General features: G+C 39.4%; 1 protein-coding gene across 1 annotated transcript in view; it reads right to left on the reverse strand.

Moving 5' to 3' along the window:
- The window catches only part of OXSR1 (oxidative stress responsive kinase 1), a 98,043-nt gene that overhangs the window by 41,288 nt on the left and 41,343 nt on the right, over positions 1-15,412 (reverse strand). Inside the window, exon 5 of the mRNA XM_007191468.3 lies at positions 4,307-4,362. Within this exon, the coding sequence (XP_007191530.1) occupies positions 4,307-4,362 (56 nt within the window). The remainder of the gene's footprint in view (positions 1-4,306; positions 4,363-15,412) is intronic.

A 15,412-nucleotide genomic window follows, 5' to 3' on the forward strand; every position in this document is an offset into this window, starting at 1 on the left:
TTGGCAGGCAGATTCGCAACCACTGCACCACCAGGGAAGCCCAATCTCTGTCTTTAATTGGACAGTTAATTCATTTACATTTAAAGCAATTACTGATAAGGAGGGACTTACCTCTGTCATTGTGTTATTTTTTCATATGACTTATAGCTTTTTTGTCCCTCATTTCCTATATTACTTATTTTGTGCTTAATTTTTTGTTGTAAAATGCTTAATTTTTTTTCTCATTTTCTTTTGTTTATGTTCTATAGCTATTCTCTTTACGGTTACCATAGGGATTACATTTACCATGGTAAAGTTTTAACAATCTAATTTGAATTTACATCAGCTTAACTTCAATAACATACAAAAACTCTTCTTTTTTTTTTTTTTAATAAATTTATTTGTTTATTTGTTTATGGCTGTGTTGGGTCTTCGTTTCTGTGCGAGGGCTTTCCTTAGCCATGGCAAGCGGAGGCCACTCTTCATCGCGGTGCGCGGGCCTCTCACTGTCGTGGGCTCTCTTGCTGCGGAGCACAGGCTCCAGACGCGCAGGCTCAGTAATTGTGGCTCACGGGCCCAGTTGCTCCGCGGCATGTGGGATCTTCCCAGACCAGGGCTCGAACCCGTGTCCCCTGCATCGGCAGGCAGACTCTCAACCATTGCGCCACCAGGGAAGCCCAAAAACTCTTCTTCTTTACAGCACTATTCTCACCTCTTTTAGTTGTCGTTGTCATCACAAAATTACATCTTAATAAACTGTGTGCTGAAAAACATGAACTAATCATTCTTTTAAATGCATTAGTCTCTTAAATTACGTAGGAAAGAAGACTTGGAGTTACAAACCAATGTTACTGTAATACCAAGTTTTAGACCAATAACTGTTTTTAGTAATGTATCAGTCTCTTAAATTATGTAGAAAACAAAAAGTGCAGTTACAAACCATTGTTACAATAATACTAGCTTTTATACATCCCCATGTATTTACCTTTACTGAGATCTTTATTTCTTCATACTGCTTGCAGTTACTGTCCAGGGTCCTCTCATTTTACCTTGTAAGACTCCCTTGAGCATTTCTTGCAGGGCAGGTCTATTCCCTCAGCTTTTGTTTATCTGGAAATGTCTTAATTTCTCCCTCATTTTTGAAAAACAGTTTTACTGGATATATGATTCTTGGTTGACACTTTTTTCTTTCAGCACTTTGAATATATTGTCTCTCTGCCTTCTGGCCTCCGAAGTTTCTGATGAGAAATCTGCTGACAACCTTATTTAGGACCGCTTGTATGTGATGAGTCACTTTTCTCTTGCTGTTTTCAAAATTCTTTGTCTTTGCCTTTCATAAGTTTGATTATAATGTGAGTCCGTGAGTCTCTCAGAGTTCACCTTAGTTGGAGATCACTGAGCTTCTTAGATGTTTATATTCATGTCTTTCATCAAATTTGAGATGTTTCCAGCCATTATTTCTTCAAATATTCTCTCTGCCCCTTTCTTCTCCTTCTAGGCCTCCCACAGTGTGTATGTTGGTCTGCTTAATGGTATCCAAACAGGTCCCTCAGGCTCTATTCACTTTTCTTCAATCGTTTTCCTTTCTGTTCCTCAGACTTGATAATTTCCATTTTTCTATCTTCAAGTTCACCAATTATTTCTTCTGCCAGCTCAAATCTGCACTTAAATCCTTCTAGTGAGTTTTTCATTTCACAATACAAGTTATTGTAGCTCCAGAATTTCTTTTTGGTTTCTTTTGAGGTTTTCTCTCCTTATTGATATTTAGATTTTATTCACACATCATTGTTTTGAGTTTTTCCATATGTTCCTTTAATTCTCTGAACATTTTAAGATGGTTGTTTTAAAGTCTTTGTCTAGTAGATCTGCCATCAGGCCTTTTCCAGTGATAGTTTCTGTTCGTTTATTTATTTCCTTTGAATAGGCCATACTTTCCTGTTTCACTGAGTGCTTTGTGATTTTTTTGTTGCTGTTGAAGACTGGACATTTGAATCTAATAAGGTGGTAATGCTGGAAATCAGATTCTCCCCCTTTCCTGGGGTTTGCTGTTTTTTGTTATTGTTTTTGTTTTTTTGGGGTTGTGGTAGGCTGTATCTGTGCTAAGCATCAGCCTGAAATGTAAAGTTAAGATCTTCTCAGATCTTTTCTGCACCTCTTCCTGGGAATGAACATTCACTTTCCAATTTTCCCTGCAAATGTAGTTTTGTTTTTTGTTTTTGTTTTTTTTTGGACAGCCACGTGGCTTGTGGGATCTTAGTTCCCCGACCAGGGAATCAAACCCAGGCCCTCAGCAGTGAAAGCCCAGAGTCCTAACCACTGGACTGCCAGGAAAGTCTCTATAGTTTTGTTTTGGTTTTTTTCCCCCCTGTAGTTGTTTTTTGATGTCTTAGTCTTTAAAGTCGGGCTCCAAAAAGGGCAAGAAGAGAAGAGAAGGGAAGGAAAAAAAGGCTATGGCCTGTTAAAGTCCCTTGGAAATCACTTGGAAGGGAGGAGCTGCAACAACAATGGCTGCCTGTCTCTTTGCACCTCTGTGATCAGAAGCAATCAGTAATCAGAGCATATGCTGGATATTTGGAGGACAGGATCTTTTCTGCCACCATGGTTCCTGCAAGCTGCTCCAAAAACATGTGCAGAGCTGCCTGCCAGGTGGCTGATAGGTGAGGAATGAGCAGCTCTGAAATTAACTGTAATTTACCTTCCAAGTCTTGCCCTAGAATTTTCAAGCAAAAAATGCAGAATTCCAACATTAGACAAATTCTGCCAATTCAATTGTTGTTTAGGTGGGGAGAAGATTCTTGGTGCTTCCTACTCTGCCATCTTCCCGGAATTCTCTCTTCTTTAGTTTCTTACCACTTGATTTTGCTTCTCTAAACAATACAGTATAATTGTGCCTGGTTTTGAACTTATATAAATGGAATCACAAGCTATATATTCTGACTAGCTTCGTTCACTCTATATTTGTATAATTTATTTAATGCTTTTGTATACAGTTGTAGTTCTATTCATTTTCATCACTATATAGTATTCCAAAGCATAAATTAACTACAATTTACTTATCCATTCTACTAACAAAAGACCCGGGACTGTTTCAAACTTTCAAGGCTTATGAGCACTATGGCGCACTGAAGGATGAGCTTCTCTACGCCATACACCTAGAAGCTAAAGTCTCTGGGTATGCATATCTTCTACTTAATAAAGTGTTGGTACTGTTGATAGTCCCACCATCAGAGGGTGAGATTCTCCCTTGCTTTACATCCACACTGATAACTAGTACTGTCAGATGTGTCTGCTAGGTCAGTCAGTATAATGTGGTATCCCAATGTTATTTTACTTTGCATTTAATTGCTAACTAGTGAGGTTGACCACCTTTTATTACATTTATGTTTTGATGTCATTTGAGATTATCTGATTTTTCCTTAATGAGTTCTTTGTATGTTCTAAATTTGAGCCCCTTGTCAAGTTATTCATGCTGCAAATATCTTCTCTGTGGTTTTGCTTTTTTACTTATTAATGGAGACAAACTGTTCTTCTTTTGATGAACAGTAGTTGCTAATTTTACAGGAGCCAAATTTATCAATCTTTTTCTTTACGTTAGAACATGATGTGGCTTGGTTAAAATATTCCCTTACCTGAGGACATGAAGATGTGTGCCTAAATTATCTTCTAAAGCTGAAGAAACAACTCAAGGTTTGGGTGGTTATCTTCTTCCTGCCAAACACCTGATTGTTCCAGCAGTGTGGGACCAAGCTGAGGTTTTTTCTCAAGATGATCTGCTTGATCTACAATCCTGCAGTTTAGCTATTCTGGAGTTTCACCCTGGTGGAGGGGGCATTTCACCAGGATAGCAACACTGGCAGGCCTTGGACTCCAATTCTTATCTCTTTAGCTCTGAATCTGCCAAAAGTACACTTCCACATCTCAGATGCCTCTTCCTAATTGGCAAATACCCCATTTCTCCCAGGACAGAAGCAGTTCTGTATCACCTCTCTGTAGCATATTTATTCTTAAACGCAATGAGGTTTCTTGACTACTTCTCCTTTAAAAGAAAGTAAAGAATGCTATGAAAACCCACAGATGACGACTTTAATGGGGATAAGGAGTAGATAATTGTAAGGTAATGAGCAATGGTCAGAAAATGCCTAAGACTGAAAATGAAGGATGAGTAGTGGAAGATATCTTGAGAGTCAGTAGGGATGTGTCAACATAGTATGTTTGACCAAAGAGGGTCCAGGGGATAGAAGAGAAAACTGACTAAGAAAACATAACAGATAAGTAATGTGGTTCTATCAACCATTAAACCAAAATAAAAAGAAATACTAATCATTACCTGCAATCTGTACTGAGCCATCTTCTCCAAGAAGAATATTGCCAGCTTTCACATCTCTTTAAGAAAAAAAAAAATCACTTATTAAAAAACATCTATTCTTTGGAGTCACATAACTTAAGTAGTTCACTATATTCACCACAACACTGTCAATATTTAAATGTTCTATTTTGCAGTAAAGGGTATTAAGGCCAACAGTAGAATTTTTAAAATTGTAGTCACTTGTACTAGAATCCAAACATTGTAAACAATAACATATAGCTTTTTACTATTAAATTTGGAAAATCTGAGGTTATTAAATACTCAATTGAGATAACAGTGGCCAAAGAATGTGACCCTCACTTACTATCACCTTATCTACTTTTTAAAATACAATGATTTTTTTCTACACCCTAATATATGATCAAAATTTTTAAATGGTATGTGGTTGAAAACAGGGACTATTCTATGCCTGTAGCATAAATACATGATGTAAATTATTCAAATATCTCTATATTCTTATTAGTAACTATATATAACAACTCAAGTAATACATGAACACATTCCTGTTATAAAAACCTAAACATCACTGAAAAGGCCAAAGTTCCTTTTGACCACTGTTCTCAAGTCTAGTATTCTCTCCAAAGTTTTCAACCATTATCAGTCTAGTTAACAGAATATGTTCCTGTGACATATCTGGGCTTTTCTTCCAACATAAATGATACTGTACTATCCCTTCAAATCTACAACTTGTTTTTCTCATGCAATAATGTGTCAGTAATATCTAGCAAAATTTACAATCCCTAATTCCTATGAGTAATCCACTTCTTTGATAACCTAGAGAAACTCTCACAATGTTCACAGAATGTACAAGGGGTTTGTCTACAGAATTGTTTGTAATAACAAACCAAAAATGGTAGCAACCTAGAAAGCCAACAACAGCAAAAAGATTAAATTAATTCTGTTACATCCATGAAATGGATTAAGGTCAATCAACATGTCATGCCCTCTAATACATAATACATACTGCTAAGTGACCAAATCAAATAGGACAGTGCATTTTGTATGCCACCATTAATGTTACACACACACAAACACACACACCCCTTTCCATACACAGAGAGCAATGAATTTATTTCCTTTAGTGGAGAGGAGTGGGATCAGAGTCTTGTGGGAATGGACTCACCTATTTGTTTCATAATTAAAAATAAATATAATTAAATAAAAAACAGCCAGGCCTTGAAGCTAGACAAGAAAGAAAAGCGAGGCTAGCTCATGGAAGAAGACCCTGTTTGTCAGGAAAAAGAACCAGTGAAAGGACACTTCATCTCTTCCTTGTCCCTGTCTTCTTTCCCCTATCCTTAGCTATAACCATTCCTTGGTAAACAATGAACAACAGTTTCACAACTGTGTGTAGCAACGTCACCATACCAAGAGTATACAATACCTTTCCTGAATATATACTGAATCATTCGGAAATCATGTTACTGAGTATTTTTTTCTGCTTATAAATCCAAGCAATTTATAGGACCTTTCCCAGAGGCTGACTTAGAATGGAAGTTGGCTCACTTTGCTCTACAAACCTAAAGTCTACACCATGAACAGGAGAGAACTGAGGATATTTCCTTCCCTTGGTGACAAGACCATTCAACTAAGGCAACCATGAACCTTCAACTCCTTTTTCTGAGCTCATCTGGAATGATATCTAAAACTTAACGGGAAAACCAATGTATAGTTTAGTCACTTCCTCCTCTGTGTTTCTGCAGCAGGCTATAATGTTAGTACAGATCATAAAAATATAATCTTTCTCATTTCACCGTGAGTCATATCTTAGTACATTTCTATATCATCTGTACTTACTTAATATTATAATTAGTGCATAGGGGGCATCTCCCAGATACTCATCAAATAGATTTAAATAATAGAAGACAACCTGCCTTAAATCTTCTTATGGAGATAAGTGAATCATTAAATCAATCCATCCATCCAACTAAACACTAAAATAAAAATGGATTGTTTCTGAAGAGATGTGGAGTAGTAAATCAATCAATCCAACTAAATACAAAAATAAAATTGTTCCCTCCTGCCATCCCACCTCCCAACTCCCACCTCTTAACTCTGTTCCAAATATTAGGCTTATAAACCAGTATGCTGTAATCAAATAGGACAACTAACTATCCATCTAAATAGGAAAGCAGTTAAACTATGGTATATCTATATAATGAAATACTACGAATACTAACGAATATATATGTTAATATGGAACAATCTCCAAATATATTAAGTGAAATAAGAATACTACATACATCATGTTGCCATTTGTCTTTTGTTTTTAAGCAGGAGGGAGAGAGATGTATACAGTATGTTTATATTGCCATAAAATCTCTCTCAAAGGAATCACAAGAAAATGGCAAGAAGTGGTTCCCTTTGGACCAGGGTACTAGAGGTTCAGTGAAGGAAGGAGATTTCTTCTTTTTTTTAATGCTTTATTATATTTATTTATTTATTTTTTGTTTATTTATTTATTTATTTATTTATTTATTTATGCCTGCCTTGGGTCTTTGTTGCTGTGAGCGGGCTTTCTCTAGTTGAGGCGAGCGGGCGCTACTCTTCGTTGCGGTGTGTGGGCTTCTCATTGTGGTGGTTTCTCTTGTTGCAGAGCACAGGCTGTAGGTGCGCAGGCTTCTGTGGTTGTGGCACGCAGGCTAAGTGGTTGTGGCTCACGGGCTCTAGAGCTCAGGCTCAGCAGTTGTGGTGCACAGGCTTAGTTAGTTGCTCTGCGGCATGTGGGATCCTCCCGGACCAGGGCTCGAACCCGTGTCCCCTGCCTTGGCAGGCGGATTCTTAACCACTGCGCCACCAGGGAAGTCCCTAAAATGCTTTATTTTCTTTTTAGAACAGTTTTAGATTTACGTAAAAATTGAGAATATAGTGCAGAGGAGTTCCCATACACCTGTCACTCAGTTTCCCCTATTGTTAACATGACACATTAAATGGTTCTGTTGCCACAGTAATGAACTAGTATTGATGCATTACTATTAACTAAGGTCTACAATTTATTCAAATATTTTAGTTTTAACCTAATGTCCTTTTTCTTTCCCAGGATACCATGTTCCATTTAGTTGTCATGTCTTCTTAGGGGCTTCTCTTGTCTGTGACAGTTTATCTTTGACTTTCCTTGTTTTTAATGACCTTGACAGTTTTGAGGAGTAATGGTCCAGTATTTTGTAGGATGCCCCTCTATTGGAATTTGTATGATGTTTTCCTCATGATTAAACTGGTGTTATGAGTTTTGGGAAGGAAAACCACAGAAGTCAAGTGCCATTTTCATCACATCATATCAAGAGTACATATTTATCACCATGTTTTAGCACAGTAGATATGGTGAAGACTTGTTTTTTTATCATATACCATTTGTACCATTTGAATTTCTAAGCCTATATTTGCATTACTCATTCAAATAATGTTTTCTAAGCTTTTGTCTTAAGTGAAGAAACAGTAATCCATTTTCAGTCGAACCTACACTTTGGGTGACTACTTTTCCTGATCAGTTCCCCAGATAATCAATTCATGCTTCCCTTTTCAAACCAAAAGTGTAAAATATAGAACAGTTTCCAAGAGTAAAAGCAGAGGAAGATCATGAAGCTAAATGGCTCACTGGACAATTAAACACACCACAGTCTGTCCTCACACACAACAGGGCAAATGACCTTTCAAGGAAAAGATTTGTAACTAAATCTCTGGAAATCAACATAATGGTCCTTAACTGAAGAACCTTTGTTACCTGCCTCAAAGGATATCAAGCAACCCAACAGCCCCAACAGTTAAATCCTCCAACCACTCTTAAATAGCAAGAACAGTGAGTGTTGTTTTTCACAGCTTGATGCCATTTCTCACAAGTCACTACTGCACCAAAGTTACAGATTCCTTTTAAAATTAAAAGGAATATCATAGACATACTTGACTTTCTCATTAGTACAGAACACAAGTTTCTCCCCATCACATTTTTTTTAAATTTATTTACTTTTAGTTATTTTATTTTTGCCTGTATTGGGTCTTCATTGCTGTGTGAGGGCTTTCTCTAGTTGCGGCGAGCAGGCTTCTCATTGCGGTGGCTTCTCTTGTTGCAGAGCACGGGCTCTAGGCGCACGGGCTTCAGTAGTTGTGGCACATGGGGTCAGTAGTTGTGGCTCGTGGGCTCTAGAGCACATGCTCGGTAGTTGTGGTGCACAGATCGAACCCGTGTCCCTGCATTGGCAGGCAGATTCTTAACCACTGTGCCACCAGGGATCAAACCCGTGTCCCTGCATTGGCAGGCGGATTCTTAACCACTGTGCCACCAGGGATCGAACCCGTGTCCCTGCATTGGCAGGCTGATTCTTAACCACTGCACCACCAGGGAAGCCCCCCATTACATTTTTATGACTCATCGATAGGCACAGTTTATGGAAAACATGAAAAAGGCCAAGAGAAGAAATGAATCAAGACAAAAGCTGGAAAATACGCTACATTTAGGCATCTTAAACTAAGTAAATATCTACCATTTCTGTTAAAGCTAACCTCTTTAAATGGGAAAAATATTTGGGTACGTAGATACAGAGAGAAAAGTGTAAGTCTAATTAGAGACCTGTTCACCCTAGTCAAAACCTCTAAAGCCTGGGGAGTCAAGGAGAAAACACAGTAGAAACAGAGTAAAATTATTTGACCTAATCCACCAGACTGACACAAATCTACCTGAAATAACAATTGGACTCTAAAGATATGAGAAGTAACAAAACCTACTAAAAACATCCATCTCTGTTTCCCAGTAAAACAACTTTATCCCAACCTTCTCCTGTTGAAACCTCAGTGCATCTCGGCTAAAGTGTAAGTAGGGTTCTTAGCCTTGGCCGCATATTAGGATCTCTTGGGGAACTTTCAGAAGTCCCAATGCCAAGGCCTCATCATAGACCAGTTTAATGAATTTCTGGCAGTGGATCCAGGAACCAGTACTTATTAAAGTTTCCCAGGTGATTCCAATATGAAGCCAACACTGAGGTTCTCTGATTTTATGTGTAAGAGAATTTCCATTCCAGCAACACGGCAGAGACTTTCATCACTTACTACCCAGGCCTTGGCCCCAAGATACACCATTCCCCTTCTCCAAACACACAGAAATGCTGGATTAATTAGGGGGGGAAACTGCCACATAAATGAACATGAAATAAAGAAAAGGAAATCTTCAATCTTCAGAAATGAAAAGGACACTTAAGAGCAGAGCAGTAAGCCTTGGGAGACAGAACAGAGATACTCCCCCAAATAGCTAGGGAGCTCAGGCTTTAAAATCCACCCATAAACAGAAAACATGGCATTGGGCTAGCTTAAGGTTGAGAAAGAGAACTGAGACCCCTTCATAAACCTAGGACCCTGGGAAGACTGAGCCACAATGAAACATATACTTGCCAAAGGCAAGCCAGTAAAGCCATATTAAAATAATACCTAACTGTCTTTAATACAAAAGCATTTCTAGGAATAAAAAGTGTCATTATATAACAACAACAAAAAAGGGAATAATTTACCAAGAAGATAACAATCCTGAACCTGTATGTACCTATAAAATATCTTTCAATCGCAGAGGACTATAGTTCAAAGGGATCATTAGTGTTGTAGGGCTAACTTCAACTAACTTCTGGCCTCCACTGTTCCGATGTGAAGTCAACTCCTAATCACACTGATGCTCTGTCTTAGTCTGTTCAGGCTGCTATAACAAAAATACCAGACTGGGTAACTTAAACAACCAACATTTATTTCTCACAGTTCTGGAGGCTGGAAAGTCCAAGATCAAAGCAGGGGCAGATCTGGTGCCTGGTGAGGAGCTGCTTCCCTGTTCATAGGTGACCACCTTTTCGCTGTACCTTCACAAGGCAGAAGGGGCAAGGGAGTTCTCTGGGGTCTCTTTTATAAGGACACTAATACCATTCATGTGGGCTCTACCCTCATGACCTGTGTACCTCCCAAAGGCTCCACCTCCAAATACCACCACATTGAGGATTAGGTTTCAACATATGAATTCTGAGGGGACACAAACATTCAGTCTATAGCACTCCCCCTACATGATAAGTTGTTTTTCTCTTGCTGCCTTCAAGATATTCTCTTTGTGTTTAGGTTTCAATAGTGTGACTATGATGTGTCTGGGTATAGATCTCTTTGTATTTATCTTAATTGTGGTTCATTAAGCTTCTTAAATTTGTAGATTAATGTTCTTCCTCAAATTTGGAAGTTTCAGGTCACTATTTCTTTCAATATTTTTTGGTCCCTTTTACTCATTTAGCTAAATGAGAGCTGATAAATTTAACAAAGTAGATGTTACAGTCATACAAAATTGAGCACAGATTGAATTTGTGCCTGAACTTGATGTTAAGTCAACTTTATTGCTTTCTAAAAAAGACAGTGAACTTAACCTGTATTTCAGTGTGTATTTTGGGTTAATTTCACCATTGACTATATACAGTCTGCATATGTAAAGGTTTAGGGAAAAGAATATACTTCTATCCATGTTCTGAAGTGAGGACTTTGACTTTTAAAAATAGAGATACAGATATGTTAAATAAGATAACAATTGCATATTTAAAGAATAATAATTCAGTGGCAGATCTAAATTCTATTGAGTTAGTAACTAAAAACTATAATTGATATTTAAATCAATGTATGCCCAGCTTCACTGATTAGCACAATATTTCCTAGAAGACTTTGGAAGTAGACTGCTAAATTCAGATCCCAGCTCTGTCACTAGCTGGGTGACCTTTGGCAAGTTACTTAACTCTCTTTACCTTGGTTTCCTCATCTGTAAAATAGGAATAATAATAGTACCAGGGGCTTCCCTGGTGGCACAGTGGTTAAGAATCCACCTGCTGGGCTTCCCTGGTGGTGCAGTGGTTAAGAATCCGCCTGCCAGTGCAGGGGACACGGGTTCGAGCCCTGGTCTGGGAAGGTCCCATGTGCCGTGGAGCAGCTGGGCCCGTGTGCCACAACTACTGAGCCTGAGTGCCACAACTGCTGAAGCTTGCGTGCCTAGAGCCCATGCTCTGCGACAAGAGAGGCTACCCAATGGGAAGCCCACGCACCGCAATGAAGAGTAGCCCCCGCTCGCCGCCCACGCGCAGCAACAAAGACCCTACACAGCCAAAAAAACCCAAAAAGAGTAGCCCCTGCTCGCCACAACTAGAGAAAGCCCGCACGCAGCAACGAAGACCCAATGCAGGCAAAAATAAATAAATTTATTAAAAAAAAAGAAATCCACCTGCCAACGCAGGGGACATGGGTTTGAGCTCCGGTCCAGGAGGATCCCACATGCCGCGGAGCAACTAAGCCCGTGTGCCACAGCTACTGAGCCTGTGCTCTAGAGCCCGTGAGCCACAACTACTGAGCCTGTGTGCCACAACTACTGAAGCCCACGTGCCTAGAGCCTGTGCTCCACACAAAGAGAAGCCACCGCAGTAAGAAGTAGGCGCACGGCAACAAAGAGTAGGCCTTGCTCACCGCAACTAGAGAGAAAGCCCATGCGCAGCAATGAAGACCCAACGCAGCCAAAAATTAATTAATTAATTAACTTTTAAAAAATAGTACCAACTCATAAAATAATTGTGAAGATTAAATCAGGTTAAGGTAGAAAATACACTTAGAAAAGTATTTAGGGACTTCCCTGGCGGTCCAGTGTCTAAGACTCCATGCTCCCAATGCAGGGGGCCCGGGTTCTATCCCTGGTCAGGGAACTAGACCCCATATGCCGCAACTAAGAGTTCACATGCTGCAACTAAAGATCCCACATGCTGCAACTAAGGCCCGGCACAGCCAAATAATAAATATTTAAAAAGAAAAAAAAAGTATTTAGCACACAAGTTGCAGTGAATGCTAGCTGTCATTATTACCTACACCAGGGGTCAACATTTTCTTAAAGGGCCGGATAGTAAATAGGGTTTGTGGGGCAGATGATATCTGTCACCACTACTTTTTCTCTGTAGTGCTAAAATGTGCATGGCTGTGTTTTAAAAAAGAAACCAAAAAAAAAACAGGCATCAGGCTGCATTCATCCTGTGGGCCAGAGTCTGTCAATCACTGATGATCTATATGGTGGTAAAATAAATTTTTTTTCCTCTCACATGACAGTTTGGGCATGAGTGACATCAGTTCAGCATGGTAACGCCACAGAGTTGGTGATTCAGGTTCCTCATATTTTATTGCTCTACCATCTCTAAGTTCTTGCTGCACAGTCCAAGATGCCTTTCTACCACATCCACATTTCAATGGAAGGAAGGAAAGGGCAAATAGAGGTTATGTCACTTTCTGTGAGCAGTGGTTCTCAGGGTATTTGGCAATGTCTAGAGATATTTTAGGTTGTTGCAATGGGCACTGGGGGCAGTGTGTACGTGTGTGCGCTACTGGCATGTAATAGGTAGAAGCCGGATATGCTGCTAGATCTGTTCTATAACGCACAGGATAGCCCCTGCAACAAAGAATTGCCCAGCCCAAAAGTCAGTGGTGCTGGGACTGATAAAACCTGTTAAGGGAACACTATTGTTTTCATCACAGTGGCTAGAAACTAAATCACACAGTCAAATCTGGCCTGCATGGGAGGCTATGAAATGTTGCCTTTCCTCTGGATGTTCATGTGCCCAGTAAAAAATGTCTTTTTTCTTTTAATTCTAAAACAAGGGGAGACATATTAGGGGCCAATTAGCAGTCTATGGCATATGTCCTTCTAGAAGATTATTTGATGAACATGGAATCAGAACTGAGGTATTAACTGAATTATGTTCATTGCTAGTATCAAGGTATGTATCCACAGGGTTATCACCATTCAGAGGACAGGAATCCTGTTTTTCAGGGCACCTTTTCCCTTGACAGTGTGGGAAATAAATTCCTAAACATTTACCCTTTGGTCATGCCCCCTTTTCAGTCATTTGTTAACACATTATTTTAACTAGGTACAAAACAATTGATTACGTACAATTTTAGATGAAAAATCCTATTGTCTTAAGAATATACTTTCAGTGTTTCCAAGATTTCTAGTTTACATGTTATTCCTTAGAATCAATTACTCTCTTTTATCCTCATAAAAAGAAAGTTTGGGGTTTCCCTGGTGGCGCAGTGGTTAAAAATCCACCTGCCAATGCAGGAGACATGGGTTTGAGCCCTCACAACTACTGAGCCTGTGCTCTAGAGCCCGCGAGCCACAACTACTGAGCCCACGTGCCACAACTACTGAAGCCTGCGTGCCTGGAGCCCATGCTCCACAACAAGAGAAGCTACCGCTCCCTGGTGGCACAGCGGTTAAGAATCCGCCTGCCAATGCAGGGGACACGGGTTTGAGCTCTGGTCTGGGAAGATCCCACATGCCGCAGAGCAACTAAGCCCGTGCACCACAACTACTGAGCTACTGAGCCTGCGCTCTAGAGCCTGCAAGCCACAACTACTGAGCCCCCGTGCCACAACTACTGAAGCCTGTTCGCCTAGAGCCTGTGCTCCGCAACAAGAGAAGCCACCGCAATGAGAAGCCCGTGCACAGCAACAAAGAGTAGCTCCCGCTCACCGCAACCAGAGAAAAGCCCGCACACAGCAAAGAAGACCCAATGCAGCCAAAAATAAAATAAATAAAATAAAATAAAATAAAATAAAAAAAAAAGAAGCCACTGCAATGAGAAGCCCATGAGCCGCAACAAAGAGTAGCCCCCACTCACCACAACTAGAGAAAGCCCGTGCGCAGCAATGAAGATCCAACGCAGCCAAAAATAAAAATTAATTAATTTAAAAAAAGTTTGTTTCCTTTGTAAGACTTAAGCAGGTGGAAAAAACTTAAACAACTGGAAAGAATTATTCATTTTTCCTAGAATGAGATGCTTCTATAGATGACTGATTTCACTTACTATACATTGATTTTCTTTAAAATGCTTCTACTCTCAGGGTAATCTAATCAAAAGTTTGTGTGTAGGGGGAGGGAATACCTTGTTTTTTTCCTCCATATTCTGATTACTCCTTAAAACCTCAGTTTTACAAATTGGTAGTCACCTGATCTTTGATCAATTACTTTTCTGGGCCTTTGCTTGTCTGTTTGCTGACAGATTAGGGTTAAGTAGGTGACTTTTTTTTTAACTGAGGTATAAAATTGTAAGATATAAATAAATAAGATATATTATAAGATAAATATATTTGTAAGATATAAATAAAGCTGTAAGATATTTAAAGTGTACAATGTGATGGTTTGGTACACATATACACTGGGAAAGGATTAACTCCATAGAGTTAATTAACACATTTATCACCTCACATATTTACTTTTATTTTTTGAGAACATTTAAATCCTACTCTCTTAGCAAACTGCAATAATATGATACAGTGTTATCCACTATAGTCAACATGATATACATTAAATCCTCAGACCTTATTCATCTTATAACTGAAAGTTTGTACTTTCACCAACCTCTCCCTGTTTCCCTCACCCACTCAGCCCCTGGCAACCACTTTTCTACTCTCTATTTCAATGAATTTAACTGTGTGTGTGTGTGTGTGTGTGTGTGTGTTTTAAAATCCCACATATTAAGTGATACCATGCAGTATTTGTCTCTCTGTCTGGCTTAATTCACTTAGCATAGCATGCCCTCCAAGTTCATCCGTGTTGTCACAAATGACAGGACTTCCTCCTTTTTATGGATGAATAAAGTCCATTGTACGTGTGTGTGTGTGTGTGTGTGTGTGTGTGTGTGTGTGTATCACAATTTCTTTATCCATTCATCCATGACACACACTTAGGTTGTTTCCATATCTTGGCTATTGTGAATAATGCTGAATATGGGAGTACAGATATCTCTTTGAGATAATGACTTCATTTCTTTTGGACGTATACCCAGCAATGGGATTTCTGGATCTTATTGTAATTCTTTTTTTTTTGGCTGCGCCACACGGCTTGTGGGATCCTAGCTGCCAGACCAGGGATCAAACCTGTGCCCCCTGCATTGGAAGTGCAGAGTCTTAACCACTGGACCGCCAGGGAAGTCTCCCTGTAATTCTATTTTTAATTTCTTGAGGAACCTCCATACTGTTTCCACAGTGGCTGTACCAGTTTACACTCCCAACATCGTACACAAGGGTTCTCTT

The sequence above is a fragment of the Balaenoptera acutorostrata genome, chromosome 10 (genome assembly GCF_949987535.1).
Source record: "Balaenoptera acutorostrata chromosome 10, mBalAcu1.1, whole genome shotgun sequence".
Classification (NCBI taxonomy): Eukaryota; Metazoa; Chordata; class Mammalia; order Artiodactyla; family Balaenopteridae; genus Balaenoptera; species Balaenoptera acutorostrata.